Genomic DNA, 25,000 nt, shown 5'->3' on the forward strand with positions numbered 1-25,000 from the left:
GATACAGTATAAGCAATAATTATTGTTGACTCAAGTTGACATTAAGAGTTTAGGGTTAGGGTTAGGTTTGACACTGAGCCCGGGAATTACCGGTAAACCCAGGTCACATTGGTGGAGTGTTCTAACCACTTCTCCCCTAAAGAAATAACAGAGGAAAGGATTTGGATGAAGTAACATTGCAAAATTATGCTGGTCTGAGTTTGTACTGTTGTTATGTAAATAAAACCTTTGACCTCTGTTGTTTCTTTCTCTGAAATGATCTGAACCTTTCAGAATGACCAGCTTGACAAAACCCTTTCATTGTTAATACACGAGGAAGAACAGCTCTCAAGTGAATCCCTCAGGTAAATACACAAAATTTAATGACACTCTGCATTCTTTTTATGTATTTCTAAAACAGCAAAGCCCCCTTTCACTGATAAGTGTTACTGCAAAATAATATTATTGTAGTACAGTAGGTAATTATTACAAGGATGGTATTGGTACATGTATGGTGATTTTTTTGGCTAATTTCAGTCACTGATAAGTTCGCCTATTCTCATTGCCTTAAGCCCACTTACTGTACATCTATTTATAAGAGGTTCCTTATTAGGGAAAAAACTCCAACATCGAATGTATAAAAGTCATTCCAGTGTAAGATGACAAAATAATAATAATAATGATAATGATAATGATAATAATAATAATAATAATAATAACAATAATAATAAGTATATAAATAATTTATTAATAAATAATTATTAAGTATATAAATAATAATTTCCATTGTTTTAAACCGTCTGCCCATAATAATGAGAGTATAAAATGTGGCGACATGATAAGGTAGGCCAAGTTATCCATTGGAAACTGTCAGAAATTCAACATCCCATGCAAAGACAAGTGGTATGATCATGACCCTGAAGGAGTTATAGAAAACAATCAGGTAAAGGTGTTATGGGACTTCCGAATTCAAACAGACCATCAAATTGAGCATAATAGACCTGATGTAGTTGTTCTTGATAAGATAGAAAGATCATGTTATGTGATAAATATCGCGTGCCCTTTTGATTCAAGAGTGCTGGAAAACAGAACAAGAGAAAATGGAAAAATACCAAGAATTAAAAAGAGAGATTGGGAAAATCTGGAGCTGCCGAAAAGTAATTGTCATACCAATTGTCATTGGTGCACTAGGGACGTTCAGCAAAATTTGAAAACATCGTTGAAGAAAATTGGACTAGATTGCATGGTATTACTACAAAAAGCCTCCTTGTTGGGAACGGCAAGAATCTTGAGAAGAACACTAGACACCTAAGGCCATAGGTCGTGCCTTGATGCCTAGTTTACAAACCACGTTAACAACATATCGTGTGAATGAACGAAATAATAATAATAATAATAATATAAAAAAAACGGGAACAAGTAACACCAGTGTTATTGATAACTACAGATATGAGAAGACTTGGAAAATGACTTGTCTTGAAGACTGACACTCTTCAGATAAATTAACTGCACCAACTGAACTTACTGAGTAAATGGTAGTCAATTTATAATGGCATTCAGGAAAATAGAAAAATTACTAAAAACCAAATAAGGATAGGGAGTAAATTTACTACACACTAATACAGGATTTACCTAAGGGAAGGAAGGAGTTTACCACTCCTACACAACAGGAATTAGGTAAGAGAAATGTGTGGGAATAACACATTTACACAAGCAAAATAAGGTATGTGAGGAAGTAGAGTAATTGGGTAAGCAACCAAATAATGCTAATAAGGGTAATGAAAATAAGTTGAAAATCATTGGAATAAAAATAAACACAAAATGAACACAAGTGACGTACAATGGTGGTCAAAAGTTGTTGAGAAGGTTGCGGGCATCAGTTCACTTCGTACCTAATTCGATTTTTCCAACTATGGGCTTAAGGATTTGGGAAATGCCATGCTCTTGTGGCCCTCCTCCCCCATATTCAATGTTGGAGTTCTTCAGGCAAGAAAATTCACCTTTTTTTACCTGGAAAATCCAACATTGAAAAGGGGGAGGGGGGGTGGGGTATCTGTAAAATGAAGCTACCTTCCCAACACTTAATTTTGTCCATGATTGTAGTCACACCAGCAAAACTGTTTTCTTAGTTGTGAGCATTTTTTGGTTTTCCACACCTCATTTTATTCAATGTTTCAATCCTTTATACTGGTATACACTGTATGGTATTATTATACACCAATCTTGTATTTGCCCACTCTCACCTAAAGCTCCCCCAGTCAACAAGTAAATTGTGTGGCATTAGACAGAGTGTAATCTAGAAGTCTCACTTTCAGGTGACATGACATAACCACATAATAATTATTGCAAAAGCTATTATGTTACAAAGGTGCAAGTCGCTTGAGTTCACTGTATGTACTAGGGTAATGGAAGTGGCAAATAACCTTAATATTCCTTGTTGTCCCTTTTTAATGGACAGCGTCGCTTTGCCTATTCTTGGTTTTCATGTGACGCCATCAAAATTAAAAAAGAAGGAATTATCAATCCTTTTTAGGTTTTATTTTAGTTAGTTATTACAACAGCTTAAGACATATCTTTTGACCAATTTTCAGTTTGACAGGGTTTTTCGTCTTGTGATAAAGCAAGGTTGAATTTCTAAGCTTTTGTGTGACAGGGTATTAAAGTGGCGGCCGAGAATGCTGTTACATTGGCAAAAAGCAAAAAGACTTATCTGCTGAGATTTTGCAATCTGAACAGTCCTTGCATGAGAATAAGTACTCATATGGACACAAACATGACGTCTCCATACATAGCCTTATAAATTTGAGTAAAACATTTCTTTGAATATCTCCTGCACAAAACATCGCACAGACCTGAATCTTTGCGAGACTTTGAATATTCATCTTCTTTTATCTCTTTGATTCTTGACTTTATTTGATGAATGGTTTTGATGATGGTGTGACAGTGAAAACCGGCAATAGAGGAGTTAAAAGCTGTAGTGGATTAAGCAATGACCTGAGGTTTTTAACTTGTCTCTTTTACGAGCCTGAAAGGCCCATCAAGCCGGTGCTTACAGACTGTATCTCTGGTTTCTGTAGCACGAAGCGACTAGGAGTATCTACTCCCCCCTGGATGGGATGCTAGTCCATCGCAGGGCTACCCCCAGCATTTTTGCCAGTACCCACTTATACACCTGGGTGGAGAGAGGCACCGCAATCTTGAGTAAAGTGTCTTGCCCAAGAACACAACACAATGTCCGGCGGCCAGGACCAGAACATGGACCACTCAATCCGGAGTCAAGCACACTAACCATGAGGCCACTGCGTCTCCCACTTTTAATTAGTTTAGACACATTTAAATGAAATATTTTCTGAGAATATTTATCTTTTGTTATTCCACTATTACGCCATTTTTACCATATTTGGTCAAGAGATTGCACGAAATACGAGACGGTAATACACTTTAGTGTCCTGGTTAGACCGGTTTAGAACAGAGCAAATACGGACGGAATGGAAGTTTTTCAATGAAAGAAATTGTCAACATGATGCAAAGACTGAGTATTTAGAGAATTTGGTTGGTGATTGCTTGTCACTCGTCAATTTGTTTATCCAGTCAAACAAGGACATTTGGCTGGCTTTTGTGCTGGTTACATTGTTCGCACGCGCCCTGAAGGACAGATGATGATTTTTTTTCAAAAACACTTTTACCAAATAAAATTGAAGCCAAATAACACATTTGTGTAGTGGAATAATAAGTCTCTTATTCAATGGTTTAACATACATGTATAATACTCGCGGAACATTTTGCTCATTGCTCATATTTTTCCTCGCCCCCGCGGGACTCGGAAAAATACTACGCAACTCACGAAATATCCGCGCATATTATATGTTAAACCATCGAATAAGATGTATATATTTGCCACAATAAATGTATGTAGTTGCATGTATTATGTATGTAAAACCTATATTTTTCAAGTGGCTTCTGTTTATTCCAGAATAAAGTATTTTCTTTAAATTTATGGGGAAATAGAGGTACATTGTATGATTGTATACATGTAGCTTCCATCTTTGAATGATAACTATTAGGTTTGGTTGTCTTCTTACTTGTACAGAGCTGAGGTCAGTGCATTAGAAAAGGAACTCCAAACAATGCAGCACAGGCTACAAAAAATAGTTTCACAGGGGAATAAATTAAGGTACAGATTTTTTAGTTTCAGTACAATAATTATTGTTCTCTTAAAGTTCTGGTAATTTACTATATAGCTTTCAGCCATTGTTATTCTATGGGAGAAATCACACTTTTCACAAAGAGTGGGGCACAGAGTTTCTGGTGTTGTTGTTCAGTTTACGAGGCCACAGTAGACATTGGACTCATGTCAAACCTTATGCCAATCTTGTTGCTTCAGTGATTCTTGCAAGATAAGATTCTTGGCTCTAGAGTTAAGACACTTATCTCGCAATGAAACAAGACGAGACTGGTAACTTTATTTTGTGCAGTACTGCATTGCCATGTTTGTACGGGAAAAAGTCACTGATATACAACCTAAGCTGCAGAGGGGAGAGCAGTGAGAGATGAAAAGATAAAGAGCTCACCCTTTCTGATACAGTTGGCCCTTGAAACCTTGAACATCACCACAGGACATTTACAGTACCACTCATTATTGTGTTATTGTATTGTTACACAAATTGTAGCCTTCATCAAACAAGCTTAAGTCACAAACTTTCAAAATTGAGTTCAGTGGTTCAGGAAAACCAACAAAGATACAAGAAAACCTTAGAGTCAGTCCAAGGTGACAATGTGCAGGTAAATACATACATCTACAGTCAATTGACCGAATGCAAAAATGGCCGCCAACAAATTATTCTTTTGTCTTTGTGTTAATTAGCCTAACTAGCCTCGTTTTACAGCCCAAATTCTTTCACTTTTACACGTGTGACCGAGGCTAGTTAGGCTAATTAACACAAAGACAAAAAAATAATTTGTTGGCGGCCATTTTTGCATTCGGTCAATTGTACACAGTTTTGCCTTAATGTAAAATGTTTTCTCAACAAAAAGTTTTAAATTTCTTTCAGTTTCCATACATGTACATACAGTGTATATGTTGTAGTTAGGAATTTTGAAACTAGTTTGTTTTTTTACTTTTCTTTGTTTCAAATTATGATAATGTCACCCTATATAAGATAAAGGAAAGAAGAAACAAACTGGTTTGAAACTTCTTTAACCAAGGAAAAATTTTAACTGCAACATATACACTGTTAATTGTAATTATTGTTTTACGGTACCTGATGCAAATTTAGCATGCTAATTACTGTTACCGGTATCTAGAGTACCTTTTTGCCTTTTCACTTAGACTTGTTTTTATTAATTTTTAAAAACTTTTTCATTGCATAAAACAGAATCTTGATTGTCATTATTTTTTTAGTGATATTGTCAATCAAAACACTTACTTGTGACTTATTTGTCTATAATTTTTTTCGGTAGATGAACTCTGCTCTTCTAAGTTTGGAAAATTCTGTTGCTAAAATGGTGGCATTCTTTGGAGGACAGGAAGGTACGTGTTTCTGTACATGTCGTGTACATGACTTCCACTACATGTATGTACTGTGTGTCTATGTGTAGACTATAATCTCTCTGGTATCAACTTTAAACATAGGCCAATGATCAGTTAAGCCCAGGGGTCAGTGGCTTCATTCTCTGTTTTTTCTTAGTCCCAATTTTTTTCCATACGCGGTCTGCTCACACACTACTTTCTCCTTAAAGATTAATTCTCTGGTTCATATAAATTTTGGCACTGTCAGGTACAATAAATTTTGAGTTGGCTTGTGATGTCCTGCCTCCCAAGGTGCAGAAGCTATAACAACAAATATACATATAATTATATCTATCTACAGTACTATCTATCTATCTATCTATCTGTCTGTCTGTCTGTCTGTCTGTCTGTCTGTCTGTCTGTCTGTCTATCTATCTATCTATCTATATGTACAGTATGTTGTGGTTCAAAATTTATTAAACCAGTTCAAATTTGATTTTCCATTGTTTCAGGTTATGATACTTGTAAATAGACAAGGTAAAATCAAAGTTGAACTGGTTTGAATAATTTTAATCTCTGCATTAAGGGGGAAGAATTACAGTAGCCTTTAACACTCCCAGACATCACTTTGAGGGATACAGGAATTAAGATCGGGGGCCTGTATTAAGAATCATGCATTGACTGATCATTTAGTGTGGAAGGGATGTGGTTCTTGGAGTCTTGGAGTCTTAGCCAGGGACAAAGGATGATGAGAACAAAAAAGGATAAAAGTTTTTTCCCCACATTTTGATAAGATGACCTTTGTCTTATCCTAACCTACTTTGTTACCAAGTGTCCACCTGTTGGAGAATGAAGCACAGCAGTTGTACAGTACTGTGCACCGGTGGCTCAGTTGGTTGAGCAGCGGGCTACCACATGGGAGGTGGTGAATTCAACTGCGGCCAGACCAACACTTGGGGTTTTCAAATAACTGAGGAGAAAGTGCTGCCTTTATAATGACATCAGTAAATGGTTAGACTTTTATGTCTTCTTGGATAAGGACAATAAACCGTAGGCCCCGTCTCACAACCCTTCAATGCTCATAATCGTGTGGGACGTAAAAGAACCTACACTTGTCGCAAAGCGTAGGGCATGTAGTTCCTGGTGTTGTGGTCTGTCTTCTTTGGTGTATCATGGTGGGGAAGGTAAATGCTTGGAGATACATGTACTAGCAACACCAAGCTACTCTAAAATCTGAGGATAAATACAGGATATTACATGGCTGCGTGGAGATAGGAGATTTCTCTTCGAGTGTTGAAAAATATTTCACGAGTGAGCGCAGCAAACAAGTGAAATCTAATTTAAAACTTTGGCTTTGGCGAAAACATTCAATCGCTGACCGAGAATTCACAGATCTCTCTTACGCCAGCACCGCATCGTGGTTACTGTATGTTCACAGTGCATTATGGGACAAACTATATAATTTATATACTAAACTTGGGTCTTGGAAAAAGAAATTAGCATTTTGGAAAACTTCTGGAAAAAAGTTTTTAATTTTGCAACCAAAAATCTGTGCGAACCCTGTATATCTACACTCTCAAGTAGTTGCATAGTTATCCTCTTACTGTATCTTGCAGGAGGTTCATCTTCATCTGCACCATTTTTATCTCAGCTGGACTATGACAGTTACTACGTTTCTGAAGAAGGTTTCACTGGAGTACTAACTGCTTATACTAGAAAACAGTTTTTTGAGGTACATGTACTTGTCAATAAAAAGCATTTCTTGTAACCCTAAACCTAACTTTTGGGAAATTGCCGAGATTGCTAGACCAAGATTCAAAGTGCAAGTCGTGTTTGCAAAATAAAATGTATTCTACATGACTTGTACCTTTACCATTGCATTCTTCTCTTGGGTGGGTGCAGTGTACACTGATCAGTGTATAAAAGGTAAAGGTAAAGTAAAGTAACTTTATTTACAGTCAAACCAAGTGAAGCGTACCCCTCAAGATTGCATTAATGAACTGATTATTTGAAACTTGAACCCGCTAGTCGTTTCAAGAATGCAATAATGAATTGATTATTCGAATATTGAACTCGCTCGTTCGATCCAAGAATACGGCTAACGGGTTCCGTTTCCGAAAAATCGATTCAGTATTGCATTCTAGAAAAGACTAGTAGGTTTGAAACCTACTAGTCGCAACAGTGAATTGATTTTTCGAAAACGGAAGCCATTAGCGAATTTAGCCGTATTCTTGGATCGAGCGAGCGAGTTCAATATTTGAATAATCAATTCATAATTGCATTCTTGAAACGACTAGCGGGTTCAAGTTTTAAATAATCACTTCATTAATGCAATCTTAAGGGGTACGCTTCACTTGGTTTGACCGTAACGTCGGTAGTTTCTTCAGCTACGAGGCTGGTATCAATGGAAGCCGACGGTGCCCCCTTTACCCCCCTCCCTCTGTCAGTGCTCCGTTTTTAAGGGGATTTAAAGCTATAGCTACACGGATCAGAGGAAAGTTGAAACAGACGTTTAAGTCACCGAGGATCGAACCGGGGACCTCATGCTCCGAAAGCCGCGCACTAGCCAACTGAACCACGACTGCTCCTTAAATATGTAAATGATGACATAACCTCACCTACTGATGAAGTCTTTTAATAAAGTAGGGATGCCAAGTGAAGGGTGACAGTAGTAACTAGAGGGTGCTTGAATACAAAAGAACAAAGTAGTTTAAGTAGTAAAATCTATGAGCCCTAAACTAACCAGAGGGAATTTCTAAAGCACATCTGTAATCTGTACTTTTGCCTAAGAGTAAGTTAATAAAACTAAGCAATGTTCTTATTTCTTATGTTCTTCTTTGTTTTAAAAATTAATATATGCACTTGCAGGGAATTGCAGAGATGGCTGGAGGAGAAGAGATATCAAGATATGAGCTGCTGGAGATTAGCGATCCTTCAACACTTCTTGTAAGAGGTACGCAAATCTGACAGATTTTGCATTTGTAAGGTTTTTCTGGCCTCAAATCTTGCTTCAGTCGCTACCAGATTATTCCAGAAATAAACTTAAAAACTTTGCAAATTGCCAATTCTTTTTTTCCCCCTTCCTGTTTGGGTTTTGTCTTGTTACAGTACATACTGCAACCAGGTAAAATCAATGATGGAAAAACAAACCTTTGAAGAATTTTTGTTCATATTTGATTTCATCAGTGATTGTCATGATAACACTTTAAAGTGTTACCATGACACTGCTTTCAAATTCAAAATGATTAAAATGAACTATCAGCAAGTATTTACATGGTATAGTACTTAATTTATATGGAATACTGCACAAGTTATTTGGCATGAATTGAATGTGATTGAACATTGAACGTTGTATGTGGATATTGATTTTTCCTCAGTATCTGCCAATAATATTATTGTTTTTATACAATCATGTTAAGCTGCTTATTGCAATTTTTTTCCTCACGATCTTAGTTCAACTAGGTTTTGAACTACAATGTATGTCTACTATGACCAAAGCAGGCGCTCGCATGATCACATCTTTTTTTTTTCTTAGGGGAAAACAGCGACGTCAATTTGAATGATTGCCAGGAGCTAGCAAGATTGCAATATGTGTACGTGTTTTCTCTGGACCACTGTGTGTCTTTAAAGAACATCTTTTTTATATACAGTGTAAAGCTGAGTATATAACCCTTTTCCATTTTTTAAGCATTTTTGGACCATAACATCAAAGCCAACAAGGTTCTTCCTTGCCTACCAAGTTGTTGTTAAGAAAGAAGTGCAAAATTAATAGCCCCACCATGTCTTGAGACATTTGTGATTGTGTTTGGGGAGGGGGGTCCATTTAGTAATATTTTATTATAATTTTATCTGTACTCAATCAGTTGATGGGTGAGGAAGTTTCAAATGTCTCCACAATTTTGTTGAGAACAATAGTGAATACTTATTATCGTAAAACCAGGGTGGTAACGTTTTTGAGAGCTGGGGCTCCTTTTGCAATTGATGTTGTCCTTTTTTATCTGGCCTGTGTGCTATCAAAATAATGGACGGATGGACATCAGATCAAACCAATGAAAGAAACTCTGTCCAAAACGTTTGTTGATAAATTGTGGTATTATCTTACATAAATTGCATGTACATTGTGTCACTTTTACCTATAACTTAGTTATGCTTCAAGTGAAAGTAAGAGAATTCATAACACAGCTGCTGGGAAAGGAGTAACAAGTGCAGTTAGAGCAGAAGAAGATAAACTGAAAAGCATTTCATGGGAGATGAACCCTCCAGGAACAGAAAAACTAAGGTACAGCACCAGAACGTACTCTGTACACATTGGTCTGTTAGTAAACTAAGATGTCAAATGCAATCGTGAGTGAAGTAGCAACGCTAGGAGCTTGCGTAGCTTTTGCAGGTGACATCTTGCAAAAAAATGAGATCTTTGCTTGCAGGCTACCGTAAATAAGGGGTTTAATTAGAAGCAGGTCACAGGCGGTATACCGCTGTCTATGTTGTCAGAAATTTGCCTCTCACTGCCTCTACTCTGCCTTGATTATCACTCAAATGGTGAAACCCTTGTAAAAGACACGAGTGACTGCCGCTTACATTGATTAGCTCAGGCATCTACTTCAAAGGTTATTGAAACCCCTGCATAAATTATTGTAGAGAGTCAACAGAGCTTTCCTTGGACAAGTTTTTATTCAAGTTTTGGATGCTCAATTAATGAAGTCTTTATGGCTTAATGGTCACCTGCTGCATGTGTGTTGTGGGTATTTGTACATTTACATGGGAAAAGAAAATTTAAAGTATGTTATAATAATTATTGCATGTAGGAAAATGAAAACTGGAACCTAAACGAAGTACATGTAGGTTGACTATAAGAAATGTTGGACACTGACTTATTTGAATGTCAAACAACGTTCTCAAAAAACTTGGTAAAGACGTTTCGACCGAAGACCTTCGGTCATCCTCGGCTTGAATTTGACAAAAAAGCGACAGCTTTTTTCAACAGTTCATATTTGCGTATTCGCGTGACTACAGGCCTGAGTACATGTGATCTTATAGTATATGCAAATTCCTGACTGCAATTTCAGCATACATGTAGGTTGTCATTAACTTCTCAGGTTGTGGGGTAGCTCTTTGCATTTTACGTACAAGTATCATAATCACTTATTACCATCTGTCTTTACCCCCTTTTTCACTGAAATAAAACAGATTCACTGCTACTTATAATACAAAGCTTGCTAAAAGCTGTCTTATTACCTCCCGAATGTACGAACCGATTGTAGAATTCTTTACTGTAAGATTTCATGGCCCATCAATTTGGAATACTATTTATGAAAACATTAAAACAATGATCTCCAATGTATCTCCTTACATGGAATATTAGTCCACTGAATATACCCTTCAGCATGTCTCTTAGTTCAATAATCATCTTTAATTTATCTACTTTTGTACTATTTGTTTAATCTGACTTGAATTTTGATGGATTAATCAATCTATTGATTATTATTTAGGAAATTATTCAATTATTAGTCTTCAGGTAATTACTACTACTACTACTACTACTACTACTACTACTACTTACTGTTTAATAAAAATTATTATCTAAACAGAGTTAACAACTAGAAGTGGCTGCAGTCAGTTGTTGTCAGTGGTTTTGTTGTATTTGCTCATGCGTCGGATTCTTCGTGCTTTGGGTTGTAGGGCTTATTTATCCATGTGGCGGGAAGTAGGAACATTTTGTGTGGAGCGTTTAGTGGTTTTTCCCTCTCCCCCCCCCCCCACCTCCCCACCCTCTACTTTCCACTGTCTATTAGTGTGACGGGTCTGCGTGGGGGCTCATGACTGGGTTGTCAGGTTTTGCCAGCCATGACTTCAGTCTCCATCTTGGAGCTGGCTTCCCATAGTGGAAGCTCCAGGATGTCTTGGACACCCAGCCTTCACTTAGCGACGCAGTTGTGAAATGAGGTTCAATGCAATTTAATCTTATTAATTTTGGGAGTGTTTCTAGAATACCCGGCCATTTTTTCACGGCATAAATCTGTTGGTCCCGCAGTCGTGAAGCTAAGTGGAATTCTGGGGATATATAACTAATGCACCCGCAATCCCGCACTCAAGGGTTCCGCTAGTTAATATTAATGCAACAGGAAAGGAACGAGGCAATGTTGTTGTTGTTCTAGTTTGCATCCTGTGAATTTCATTTTAGGTGTGTTAGGACCTAAACTTGTACAATATCACACTCTTTCATAACTGTCTGGCATTTTACCACCGTAGTTACTTGAGGCACTAGTCACCCCTTATCAGACTAGAATAATTGTTGTAAACAGTGTGTGTGGGTAATCTTGGGTGAAAATAAAGTTGTTGATTTTACTGAGAACGTAAAAACCTTCGATTTCTATTTTTTTTCTGTGAGCTTAAAACTTCACTGCCCTTTCCCTTGGATTGTTTTCTTTTCACCAGTGCCAACCTACGTGAAGTCCAAAAGGCACTCACTCAAGTAAAGATGGAGATAGGACAACTTTCTGAACAAGTACTACCGGGACTTGTACTAGAGCTCGGCGAACTACAGGCGACAAGTATCCTTAAGGGAGATTATGATCTGAAGATGGCGAGGCAGGACTACTTCACATCTAAGCAGGATCAGGTGTGTACTGCAGAGAAGAATGAAATCCGATTTTTTCCCTCTCCTCCCTCCTTTTGTTTGGCTTGCAAGATAGGTTACACCACCATCAAAACCATCCACAGCACTTTTTCAGTTCTAAAGATTGAGCTCCAACTTCTCGATTGTTGGCAGACAGCATTATGTCGGGGTAAAATTTGTTGTATTCGCCAATAACTAATTTACATTCCAAGTCCGTTCTCAGATATACGGTACATTGTTCGTGTAATTTGCACTAAACTAAACGAAAGGTCATAAGCACAAATGAACTTTTTTTTTTTTCGGAAATATAAACAACTTAAGTTCTTTATCGTTTCGAAACGAAAAGCCAAAGCCATTTGAAAAAAAAGCCTTTTTTACATTCATTTCCTTATTGCCCAAACTCGATAAAACCTGCAAAATTTAATTTCACTTGATGTCTTGACTTAAAGCAAAATTACAAGTTAAGTAACACTCATCCTGCCGTTGTCTTTGACGGTTCCGGCCAAGCTTCTTCTCTCTGTTGATGTTGTTGTTATTTATCCTTGTGTCCCAGGTCATCATCCATCTGCTACTGCAGCGTTCGCGACATGAATTGCTTACCATGGCTCTTGAGGTCGAAGGCCGAAAAAATCGCGACATCCATCGTTTGTTCAGTGGTCTGGAAAGCACATTGAGTGACTCTGTCATGGGTCTGGAGGCGCGCTCTGTATCCTTCATGTAGCAAGTTTAAAATTGATAAGGTTCTCGGTCCACCGAAGGGATGTGAATGCTTAGGCAATTCGCACCTGGTACCAGGCTATTTATGAGCTAAGCAACCATAAGGGAAAGAAAAGCGCCACGCATTGTGATATTTGATTGGCAAAACGATAGTGTGGGACACTTTGTGCGTGCGTTTTCCGTTTTAATACAGTTCTTTTCCTTCCTGTGCACAACGAGAAATTAATTACCAGGCTTTGTGGATGAGGTACTTACGTTTAGTCTCCTAACTTGTGCGGTGTTCAAACCAGTCTTATTTTAAGCTTTGAAGATCGAGCGCTTGGAGCACCTAAGCTAGCAAAAGTGAAGTAAATTTTGAAGATGGGATCGGTTGGAGTAGCTTTCGATTTCGCATAGATGTAAATACAGAGGCCAGGCAGGCACAGGCAAATCACCCCGAGTGGAAATCAGCTTTTAGGTATAATTAATGTTGACGGGGCAACCTTGTATAAATAGTTTTACTTAGACACACAGTTGCAATCCGTGGAGAATCCCCAGCAACCTAATTGGGAATTGCTCAACCACAGTTTGCTTCGCTTCTCTTTTGGTACTTGTTTCAAATGTTGTAAGGTGTCCAACTTATGACCTCTGGCAGTGCAGTGCTAATTTAATGACTTCTTTTAAAAGGATTGAATTAAGAATATTGCAAAATGTATGGAGCGCGGTTTCTCTTAACTCTAACCACAGGCAGTTATGGATGATCACGCCTCTCAACCTCTTCACCCCACGCGAGGAACTATTGACAGTCGAGATCATTTCGTAGAAGGATTATACCGTATTATGGAAAGATTACCCGCGAACGAGGAAGGCGGAAAGGCACAGGAGATTTTCTTGGCGTATAGCCAACTTGCAGAGTGGAGTCAGAAATTGGCCAAAGAGCTGGAGTCTTTCACTGTGTCACTTTCCTCTACAGGCAGCAGACAGGAGGAGACATGCAAACAAATGTATGTTTTGCAGTTCGGGACTCTCGTGTGGCTTAAAACCATTTTTTTTTTCATTAGTTCAAGTATCGTGTTTTGACTTTTCTACAAAAATACAATCTCCCTGTAGTTTTTAACACACGAGGAGTGGCAATAAACCTGAAATTAATTCCCTCTTAAAAAACATGCAGAGGATACTCAATAACCCGGCAGGGAGGCGTGGTGGTCAGTCTGTTTCTCATAGAGTATCAATGGGTTGGCACACGAGTCTCATGTGTGGAGCTACAGTGTAAAATCGATGTTTGGCTCCGTGAACCCTGTAACCCTGTAAAGCCGACGAACGCCTAGAAATCGATCATGATGTGTATTCTCTTTCAGGGAACAAATCCATCAGCAATGTGTGAAATCAGTGTACGGAGAGTCTGCAACGGCGAGAGGTCTGCCACAGTTGAGTCCTCAGGTACAACAAACCTTTTCCTTTCGCCAGGTCATGAATGAAGCAGGAATAGCGCAGTGGTGAGAGCACTCGTCTCCCACCAATGTGGCCCTGGTTCGATTCTAGACTCGGCTTCATATGTGGGTTGAGTTTGTTGGTTCTCTACTCTGCTCCGAGAGGTTTTTCTCTGGGTACTCCGGTTTTCCCCTCTCCTAAAAATCCAGTATGATATGATTTCATTTGTGCACGACCCCACAAGCTATTCTTATGCGGTGTGAGATACCGAACAGACCGAAATATTCCCAAAGGCAAATCGGCGGACCAATCATAGCAGAATAATTCGGAATGAGAAAATAAGTATGCCACTCATTAGAAAATTGGGCACCGTAAGGAGACGGTCACCAAAAACAATAGCATTCTGTGCGATGTGAATCTCAGAGGATGATATCAAGTTATTATTGACAGGGAGTTGTTTAATTAATTAATTTTAATTTTTGTAATTGTACAGCGCATAGCAGATGGCCTAAATCAATTGGAAGAGCAGCTATCAAATTTGGAGCAATCTATCAAGGACATCATTAAAGACTGCGAAGGAAAGAAAAAGGTACAGTTTAACGGTTTTTATAATGTTTGGTATCAACTTGATAGTTTGAAGTTTGAGACACTTAAATAATGCAGGCGATGTCCCAAATTGATCGCAATTTTGGGTGGGTTGATAATGATGATGCTGTGGTTGTGGCCTTTCCCAGCACCAATCAGCGCGACTTAAAGGGGTGGCTCTTAACTACCAAACCTTTGCTATGGACCCCTTCAAATAGTCATTTCTCAACTCACTTTCACTCTACAGTAATCCTTTTTTGCCAAGCGTGTTCTACAATTTACGAAAAATGATAGGACGTTTCCCATTCGGTGAAAAAACAGCCTCTTCCTTTCGTTTGCTGAGAGTTTTTACATGTTTTTCACTGAAAAGCACGGCAGAAGACTGGAACTAGTTGCGCTTGCGCCTTCTTATTGAAGTAATGTCAGATTTGCCAATTATCCAATAGTATGTTTTTAAGCCTTTCAAAGCTGGTTGAAATTGCATTACAAAAGGTAGAATTTTCTTGTGGGCTTGTTCGATATCAAAGCAGTATCGTAGCGTATTTGGCCGTGCGAAAACTGGGTTCCATTACAACAACAAACAACATTCTTTTCGCGCGGAGAAAGATGGCGGCTACGAACATGTTCCTTCATCTAATCTGTTTTGTGGTTTGTACCAATATAATTATTTCTAACAGAGAAATAAATGACAGCAAAGCAATGTAAAGCTATTTTTTATCGTTTTTGCGGTGACTACGTTATATTACCAGTCACTTTCTTTGTTGCAAATCAAATCGTTCGCAAAATATTAGTCGAATAAAAATTCTGATTGCCCGATCGGGCAAGTCTTAGATTTGTTTTACTTGCCCACGGATATATTTCGCTTGCCCCAGGCAATAGGGCAAGCGTTAGTGTCGGACACTGGATCGTCTTTTGCTTTGAAGCTCTCTGCTTCAAGGTAAGTCTTTTTCTTTCTAAACACTCTTTTTTCCGTGTAGTAAACGTTAGAAACTCCTTTCCAGTCTCAAATGGTGAACCTGTATTTCCCATTTTTCAACTTGTCGTAATCATGTTGCTAAATCTCTCTATTGTTCATCCCCAGGTCCTCCGCTCCGACAGCTTAAAACTGATGGAAAGGGAACTGTTTATTTATTTCTTCACGGACCCCCCTCGCTTGAAACGAGCCATTGCCGAGTTATCTGCGCGTTGTGATGCGCACATTGTATCATTGAAATAAAGCGTTGTTCTTAAAGAGATGTGTAATAAATTTCTTCGTTAGTGCATATCGAATCGAGGGTGTGACTTTTAATGATACAAATTTTGCATCTCAGACTTTCGAGTGTGAATCCATGTCTGTTGCATGGTGGTTCTATGGCTCCCTTACTTACTAAACAAAAATTGCCAAACTTTTTTAACGCGTCAAACCATTACCAACATTTCGGGGTTAGAGAACGCCAATAGAGAGATTTCGCATCGCGTTTATGGCAAACGTGAGTCTGAAATTTTCGTTTCAAACGCAAGTTGTCAAAAACCCAAGAAGTGTGGGTTTGAAAGCCTGCCTAGCTGGCGGAAGGCAATAACGAGCTTCGAAGCCGCGCGGAGGAATGGGGAGGGGCGCAGTGAAATCCCTCCCCATTCTCCGCGCGGCTTGTCCGCTCGTTTGGCGAGTAATCTTTGGATCAGCTGCTACACTACTGGTTGTTTATCTCTCGTGCTTCCCGTGCCAACAATGGGACCTTAAGGTTACCTTTAGGTCGAAGGGCGATAACGACTTTTCCGTTCTGAGCGAAAAATGTCGTCGCTCGACGGCCTCCAAACCGTATGCGCATGCTCAGTACGGAAAACGCGTACTCGTAGTCGTTCTCGTCCTCCGATCTAAAAGGCCATAATCCCTCTAGCTATATACCATAATACTCTTTCTTTTGCAAAAGCATTGTTTCCAGTTACTCATACAAAATTAGCGAATTGCTTTGGTTTTGCATTACTTCACTCAGTGATATATTTTCGTGCTGCTATGACGAGGAGCAGCCTACTGTTTATTGGTGGCCCTTTCACGTAAACGCGACGCAAATCTGTCTTGTAGAAGAATCTTTGGTTTACATTTTTGCCACATAAGCACAAAGCTGTCGTTTTTCAATCAGTCAGTCATGAATAAAGTACTGGATATTGATAGTGCGTTGCATAATGAGAAGATATCTCTGAAAATGTGAATGTGATATACCAGATAATCTCTGAGCACTGAAAAGTTTTGATTCGAAAGTTTAGAAATTATGTCCATGGGATCATTAGCGCATTTGCCACTAGCCCGTTCCAGGCTCTCAGATAGTGGAGGCGAGGGAACGAGAACGAGAACGAGCAAAAGAAATCGATCGATTTCTTTTTCTTGTTCTCTTTCCCTCGCCTCCACTATCTGAGGGCCTGGAACAGGCTAATTCGCCACCCAAGAAATTTTGATGTTTTTGATGGCTCATAAATGGCTCGTCATCAAAGCTACCAGGCTCAAAATTGGACATTTAGGTGATTTTAACAAGATCTTTTACCTTTTAAAGTCAATTTGTAAATAGCATGACACCTTCCGTAAAAGTGCCCCTGTGATAAAAAAAAAAACCTTTTGTTTTTCTTCAGATTTTGACAGCGTGTTTGCTCAACACCTGACTGGGAAAATTTTGAGCTTTGACTTTTAGCCAAAGGCCGTTTACTTTTGAGTGTAAGATTTCGCGGTCCGCCATTACTCACGTTCAAAACTGACCGATTGGACCTCATAAGATACGGGAAAGTGACGTCAACGGCTCACCAGCTTAAAATTTCAGCGTGTGAATCTGCAAGCGTAAAACTCCCGTGCTGCATGTTAATTCTGCTTCGTACACACGAATGGCATTCTTAAACTAGTGAGCCTTTGACTTCATTTTATCTTCGATCCAGCTCTCTCAAGATCTAAAAGTTAGTTATGGCTTACCATCAAATTGGAAAATTCCAGTTAAAATAAACAGATGTCTTTTTGAAATCAAGGCTTAAAACTTTGGTCGCTTAGTGATTAGATAACAGTTTTGAAATCCAAAGAAAAATAAGAATTGATTTTTTGGTCACTGGCACTTAATGAATGAAACAAATATAAACAATGACGTCATCGGATTCTCTTATTTTGCGCCAGGTTTCCGCTTGTGAATAGTGAGCAAGTTGCGTTGAAATATAAGTCGAAATACGGTGAAGAGACTTTACCAGACCACTTTATCAACCAATTTTGTACTCCCCATACTGCAAATCGAGTTTCCCGGAAACTTTCATATAAACGCAACAAGAACTAATGCTTCAAATTCCACTGTCGCTTGTTTATTCACTTCAACATTTAAACAATATTTGGAAGAATTATGACAATTACACATGTACTTTTTAAGTAGCAAGTTAACATTCGTAAACCAGCATTCGACACCTTCACGTACCGAGTCATGGCTGATGTATTTCGTAAAACGAGGTCAATAAATGAAAAATCTCTTAGTTGAGCAACTTGGACAAAAATTTCACTACATGCTCAGGAAGCAGCACAAAAAGCTCGATATTGGAAATCAGACGTAAGTTTATGCTTCTCTAGTTTGAAGTCATTTGAATTTAACTTCATAGAAAGTTACAACGTAGTTAACGTTAAATCTAGACACACCTCAGTATCTAGTGTCTTGAGAAGGTAGGGGTGAAGCACTTATTATTTTGGCGGGAAAAACATGATCATACCGTCGTTCATTTCAGTACGAGGTTTTGCAAAAATTTCGTCGTGTCAAAACAAGTCAACAACATGGTGGCAGTTTTGGCATTTTTCGATCAGCAAGAAGTCTCAGTTACCAGCAGTAGGAATAACCTAGCAACCTATACTGCCAACAAAGAGTAAGATTAATCGTCCGAACTATAAATTTTCTTAGTATTTTCGCTAAAAACGGACATTCACATCTTGAACGCGTCCCCGTCCTCATCCTAGAATCTAAATGAGGTCCCTATTATCAACCTGGTTGCAATGTGAACCTTAACTTGCGCAGGAGCATGGAGCATACAACTTCATTGTACTTGTGGAATGGCGTTTTTATAGACCGAGTTAACTTGATCTGAAAATGCCAGACTCCTTGGTGATAGCCTTATGACCGTTCGTTAATTAAAAGTATTGTCTTCTCGCAGACAATTATCAGTTTTGCGCGCCGCGGATAATTAGCGATTAAAAGGTAGGAAAGAGGGTGCACTGACTAACGTCACGGTAAACCGTGTTGGAGGAAGCTACTATAGCTTCTGGTCAAGTGACTTGACTCTGAAAATGCGATAACGATGTTGGTCAAACGTTTAGAAATAAGAGTTTCTCCTTTGAGTTCGGACTTGAACTTTATTATCGTACCATGCGTATTTATTCTCGGACGAATGCACGGTGTTAGGGAGAAATAAAAGTTCAACAATAAGCAGCGTTTTTGAGCTTAGTGGCACATCTACGGTATCAAGGTCAAAATGGCTTAGTGAGAAAGTTAGCTCGAAATCTAACGAATTAAAAGAATTTGATATTGGAGTGCACACCTATCACTTTCTATTCTCCGGAAATATAAGTTAACCGTCAAAAACCTAACTACCAAATTTCCGTTGAATCTGCCCAACTGAAAATTTGTCCACTAAGGCAAGGTGGATTCTAGTTTTAAACCATTAGCGTGAACCGATACCGTTACTTTTGGGCCGAAATTTTCGGCAATTTAAATTAATTTAATCTTGCTTTTTATTTATGGCGCCTACGCAATGGTCAACCAATATATGAGGTTAAAAAATACAAATGCTGACGGGAATAGGACTCTACAGAAATTGTTTATCACCATCCCCAAGTTGTCCTTAGTGACGTGTAAGGGTAATTCGCAAAGCCTCTTGGGAAACCCTTGCTTGAGGATACTTCTCCGCTTGAGACCAGACGCTCTCCGGACGATGGGATATACAGCGCCATTTGAGTCGGCCACGTAATACGAAACGCGGCGTACTTCCGGTTCGTCGGGTAACTTAAGACAATAAATACAACATCATCTTTAGAACATCTGAAGACGAGCAGGAGCGTATTAAGGTGGGACGAGTTATCAGTCACAGGGGGGACACGGCATATTTAATTAGAACCCTCCCATTCCTTCAGAGAGATAAAAAAGCGACTTTATTTACCTGCAAAGTAGCCGTCTCTGCCTGTGCATCATAGGTAAGCGACGTCGTAGGTCGTTCCCTTTTGTTTAGTTGTCGGTCAAACCGGAAAATAAGGAGGCACATCAGCAATGTCGTAAACACGAAGATGAACGAAGTCATAAGATACCAGTCGATAGCCTTCGGGTAGCTGACTCGAGGCATAGTGCTGTTACTTGATCCAAGTAAAAACACGATTGTCAGCACAGTCGTTATTCCGAGGGCTATTCGATCACCAATGCATTCCCGATCCATCCAGAACGAGATCCAGCTCATGACAACCATTATAATACAAGGAACGTAGAAGTTTATCAGATAATAACCTATCCGTCGACTGAACGTGAAGGTTACTATCATGTCACGATATTCACCTGCAATGGGGGAGAAGTAAATTCGTAAAACTAAAGTTAATAATGCTTTTCCCCCAAATAAGTATGGGTACTCAAATGGTGACGAGTGAAATTAGGGAATAATTTCATGCGCGTTTTGTCTAACTTCACGGTTCTTGGACAAAACGCAAGTGAAATTATTCCCTAATTTCACGAGTATACCATTTGATTAGCTATTAATATCATGGGTGACAAATTACGTTCATAAGACGCCATTTTGGCACTGTAGGAAAAGTTGCCACGGCAACATTGTAATTTCACATGTAAGATTATCACTAACGCTGAAATTTCGTGCCAAAATTAAGGAGTAATTTTTCACCCATGTTATTAATAACGATAATTAAACTGAGTGGAGTGCAATTTGGTCTGAAATCATACGTGTGATTTCAAAATCGAACGAGTTCGATTTGAAATCACAAGTATGATTTCAGACCAAAATTGCAAGACACAAAGTCAATTACCACTTTATTACATCCATTTACAAATCACGCAATGATTATTAATCGCTGAAATACAGGATTTTAGGCAGTGCCAATATTTAATTGATCCAGTTGGGAACGACAGTTGTAACATTGGCCATACAGTGGTTTTCTTTGTCTTTCATTTTCCTGCAATTTGATTGGTTACCTTAAACAAACCTTGAAGTCTGGTTGTTTTGTTTTAGTGGCCCATTCTCATTGGATGGGGAAATGGTGCGATTTAGGAATAAATCACATTGCTGAGAGCCAATCAGATTGCAAGGATCACCAGTGATTTCTAAATGGGTGTAATAAAAGAAAAAACCTAATCAGAAAAGCTCCCTTTAAAAAAACAATTTTGATTTAAAACAATCCACAGTTGAACGCTGTTTAGTTTGGTAAGTGCTTCCAAGGGCCTGGTACGATAGGAAGCTCTTTTAGTCTTTGGATTGGATAGAAGATTTGAGCTAAGGGGCAAAAAAGTATACTAAACATGGCCATTCTCTTCCTTATAACATATTTCATGTTACATTTGGAATGATGAGCGCTCTCGTGTTTTCGGGAGAAAAGGCACAAGTACTAGCCTTTCGCCTGTTGAGAACTTCCTTTGACTAAAACAATCTAATTTTTTGTACAATAACCTTTGTTTAGGAAACAGAGAGAGATTGAGTAAATAGAGTTTAAAAGAATGATAAGACCTGTTTACGTACCTGCCACATATTCAACATCTTCATAGGTGTACTCTGTCTTAGTCAAATCAAACTCTGCCAACTCCCTGTTCAGTATGTTCACGGGATTGGCTTTCCAACGGTAATCCACCATGTCTCTGGTAAAGGCGACTGGAAGAGATAGAAATGAGGCAAACTCCATTGCTCTTACTGACAAAGTATCATATATGGGAATACAATAATGCTAATCCATACAATAGCTCAGTAATATCAGTTGGCAATGGTTAGGGTTAGAGAGAAGTCACACACTGCTTAATGACTCTACTTACAGCTTTCCATAATGAGACTGCATTCCTGAACGTCCGTTGGAAACTTTTTTAGGTACATGGGACATGATGCAACCACAAATAACCTGACAAGGACAATGAGGTAAGTGAGATCCGTATACTAATGACCACATACAAAGAAGTTGTGTCTTGGTCGTTTGTTGAGTAGTTTACCTTGCACTGTAATACACATATCCATATCTAGAGATCAGCGCTAACTGGTTGTCCTCGTAAAGCTTGTAGTCGTTGTTATTCGTGAAATACGTGTCCGGGAGCCATATTTTATCTAAATCTGTGCCCCTCAGAGGTAATGTACCATTCCGTTCATGTGCCAGTCTAACGTCATACCATTCTTGGCGCAAAAACATAGATACAGTGAATTCCTGAAAGACAAAATGCCGATATGGTACTGAACAAGGCGTCGGTTGCAATAAAATGCGCCGTATATATGGCGAAACGGTGATTGGTCGACGAGCGCTTTTATTTATTATTTCAGTGTTCTTTATTATTCTTTTTTTGGGGGAAGGGTGTATTGCCCTTGGTCAAGAGAGAATGAGGGGACAGAGAGGGAGGCTCATGGCGTTGGCCGGGATATGTTATGTCCACGAAAGTTATTTTTAGACGAGCGGAAGTCTTTGTTCTAGCGGAAGTCTGTCTTCTGAGACGTCCGCATGCAGTCTTGCCTCGCTCTCAGGTTCTTAGTGAAAAGAGAAAATGATGGCGCACGTGGAAGGCTGATGAATATACATTTTCTTTCAAACATCGGACCGAGGTTGGCCTGCATGCGGACGTCTCAGAAAACTTCCGCTCGTCTAAAAATAACTTTCGTGGACATGACATATCCCAAGGGCTGGACCGGGAGCCTCCTTCTCTGTCCCCTCATTTTCTCTTGCCTTGGTGCGGTGGGCCTTGTAAATTCTGACCTAAGCATTAAAGTGGAGAAAAAGTCAGTGGTTCCGTGTTACATATATAGTAGTAGTATTAACCAAATAACATCCAATTTAAATTAATTTTTTTTACGTTTCAAACATTTAAAAATGTATATCATCAAGTCCTTTCACGGGAACACACGAGGCCAGCAAATTGTCCTGAGGCCCGTTTCTCGAAAGTCCTGAAAATGTTTCGGGTCCGAAAAGCCATTTGTGAAACTGCCAACCGCATGTTTTGGAAAGCCGATCTTTTAACATGTTTTCAAGGTAACAAAAAGAAAATTGACTGTGAAGTTTGATGGTCTAAATCCTCTCCGTTCTTGAGATACAAAGGGAATTGTGACACCCGAAAATGGCCCGTAAAGTTTCGGGACTCTCGAGAAACTGGTCCCTGCTCCCAATAGGCCATTTTACAGTTGTTTGCTCAGCGACCAAGCCTATGAATGGCTGCGAGGCTGCCGGTGACCTTGCATTGATAAAGACCTCACTGCTTTTATCATGTAAATTGTGTTGTTGTAACGCTAATTAGTCCATATTAACATTACAAAAGCATGAAGGTTTGTATCAAAACAGGGTCACCGACAGCCTCGCTTCCATTGCTAGGCCTGGTAACTTAGCCACAACTGTAAAATAGTCTATTGTGCGACTTCATTGGCCCTTGTCACACGGCGGCCATATTGTTCCAGGAGATCAAAAAAGCTTTGTTTTACCACTCCAAGCCTCACCCCCATGGTTTCCACTGCGAGGCTTGGCGTGGTAAAACAAAGCTCTTTTTGTCTCCCGGGACAATATGGCCGCCGTGTGACAAGAACGAATAGCTCAGTTGGTAGAGCATCCATAGCACTGGCATCGCAAATTCCGTTGAAGCCACTTGGATTTTTCAGGTGTTTACAAAGCCTGGTTTTCACTAGTGATGCAAGCGCAAGCACAAGCACAAAGCATAAGTAGCTTATGCTATTAAAAGAGAACGAACGTCGACATAAGCATCAAGAAGTTAGAGGTCATCAAGAACCTCGTTAGAGGTCATCAAGAAGTATAGATTAACCCCAAACCCTAAGCAACCGCGGCATACGCCATTTTTTTCAAATGTTCAGACGCTAGGAATCTAGAAAGAGCGCTTTAATTGGCCAGACTTAGCAAATTTCTTTTTGCTTATGCTGAGTTTCGTTTTCAGGCGACGCAATAGGCCATTTCCGAGTTCATGTCTGCCTCTTCTTCAAAGCGAGTCTAAGTGCGAAGTTTTTCTTATGAAAATTAGTTTTCATTCATATGTAAAGTAGAACTAAGTACCATCACAAAGACTTCGCACTTAGACTCGCTTTGATGATGAGGCAGACATGAACTCGGAAATGGCCTATTGAACGCAAGCACAAGGAAAAGCCGGTAAAAATTTGATCCTTGTGCATATGCTTATGCTTCCGGCAACCGGAAGTGAGCTGTTTTCCCTTTTAACTTGTCTCTCACACAACCACATTTACATTGCCAAGTATCTTTTTTCCATTAGAGATGATTAGTGTAAAAATGTGGGAGAAACCACTGTCCTGGAACGCGAAATGTTCTTTTCCGGTTGCCCTCCGCGTCTCAAAAACACGAGTGCTTAAGCTCCCTGCTATAAGCGCGACGGTCGTTACCCTTTTTCGTAAATTCAGTGTTTTTCACAAATTGTCCTGTTGCTGAGTGTTCCTAATTGGTATTGATTCTGTGTTACAACAACCCGAGCGGAGTGTGGATCTAAGATTCACTCAAGTTGACGGTTGTGTTACTAGGTCTGTTCACAAAGCCATAAATTACGAAACTTAGGTTTCTTTTCATTGGGCGTATCTTGAAGAATAGAATGCGCAAAATGTTCCCTGAGAATCCGCTTTTGAAAAGTGCCTTAACTTCAGTATTAACAACAAAGGACTTGCGACAACTGTTCTGACAATTGCTGACCGGTATGTCCGCCAAAATGTCTAAAATAGAAAGCCTGAGATTAAGTTTTTTCCCTCTTATTCCTATAATTTCAGGACCAATCCAAGACGGTCTTTAGTAGTTGTGAGGTTGGCAAGGGCAGTCACGCGTCTGGTTGATCGGAAACCAGCACAGATGACCGATGCCGGGACTCTCCTTGGAATGGCTTTGATGGTCAAAGGTATTCTAGTAGTTCTCGACGATTGGCTCCCAAAACATATAACATTAGTAACGGACCCTAAACACAACCGGGTTGCGTCCTGTATCGATCGAATTGATCTTAGAGCCGTTTTTCAGTGAGCGGAAA

The 25,000-nt window shown here is 39.3% G+C and overlaps 2 protein-coding genes and 1 long non-coding RNA gene across 9 annotated transcripts in view; 2 read left to right on the forward strand and 1 right to left on the reverse strand.

Moving 5' to 3' along the window:
• Nucleotides 1-16,047, forward strand: part of LOC137973656 (HAUS augmin-like complex subunit 3) — a 17,109-nt gene extending 1,062 nt beyond the window's left edge. The window contains exons 3-16 of one of the 2 annotated variants that reach the window (XM_068820505.1): nt 274-344; nt 4,070-4,153; nt 4,650-4,761; nt 5,440-5,509; nt 7,105-7,226; nt 8,357-8,441; nt 9,024-9,081; nt 9,633-9,767; nt 11,924-12,107; nt 12,658-12,810; nt 13,548-13,804; nt 14,159-14,240; nt 14,725-14,820; nt 15,898-16,047. In XM_068820505.1, coding sequence (XP_068676606.1) covers nt 274-344; nt 4,070-4,153; nt 4,650-4,761; nt 5,440-5,509; nt 7,105-7,226; nt 8,357-8,441; nt 9,024-9,081; nt 9,633-9,767; nt 11,924-12,107; nt 12,658-12,810; nt 13,548-13,804; nt 14,159-14,240; nt 14,725-14,820; nt 15,898-16,032 — 1,644 coding nt within the window. In that variant the 3' untranslated portion in view covers nt 16,033-16,047. The remainder of the gene's footprint in view (nt 1-273; nt 345-4,069; nt 4,154-4,649; nt 4,762-5,439; nt 5,510-7,104; nt 7,227-8,356; nt 8,442-9,023; nt 9,082-9,632; nt 9,768-11,923; nt 12,108-12,657; nt 12,811-13,547; nt 13,805-14,158; nt 14,241-14,724; nt 14,821-15,897) is intronic. The other variant, XM_068820506.1, reaches the window with a different exon arrangement.
• Nucleotides 16,048-18,126: 2,079 nt separating this feature from the next.
• LOC137973848 (gamma-aminobutyric acid receptor subunit alpha-6-like) overlaps nt 18,127-25,000 on the reverse strand; it is a 27,434-nt gene continuing 20,560 nt past the window's right edge. For all 6 annotated transcript variants that reach the window (XM_068820741.1, XM_068820735.1, XM_068820737.1 and 3 more), the window contains 5 exons: nt 21,989-22,197; nt 21,818-21,900; nt 21,531-21,659; nt 19,959-20,344; nt 18,127-19,804 (listed from right to left, as the gene is read on the reverse strand). In XM_068820741.1, the coding sequence (XP_068676842.1) occupies nt 19,547-19,804; nt 19,959-20,344; nt 21,531-21,659; nt 21,818-21,900; nt 21,989-22,197 (1,065 nt within the window). In that variant the 3' untranslated portion in view covers nt 18,127-19,546. The remainder of the gene's footprint in view (nt 19,805-19,958; nt 20,345-21,530; nt 21,660-21,817; nt 21,901-21,988; nt 22,198-25,000) is intronic.
• LOC137973851 (uncharacterized) overlaps nt 21,802-25,000 on the forward strand; it is a 5,200-nt gene continuing 2,001 nt past the window's right edge. Inside the window, exons 1-2 of the long non-coding RNA XR_011117331.1 lie at nt 21,802-21,917; nt 24,750-24,874. This is a non-coding gene — a long non-coding RNA (uncharacterized lncRNA). The remainder of the gene's footprint in view (nt 21,918-24,749; nt 24,875-25,000) is intronic.

Source organism: Montipora foliosa, chromosome 10 (assembly GCF_036669935.1).
Source record: "Montipora foliosa isolate CH-2021 chromosome 10, ASM3666993v2, whole genome shotgun sequence".
Lineage (NCBI taxonomy): Eukaryota > Metazoa > Cnidaria > Anthozoa > Scleractinia > Acroporidae > Montipora > Montipora foliosa.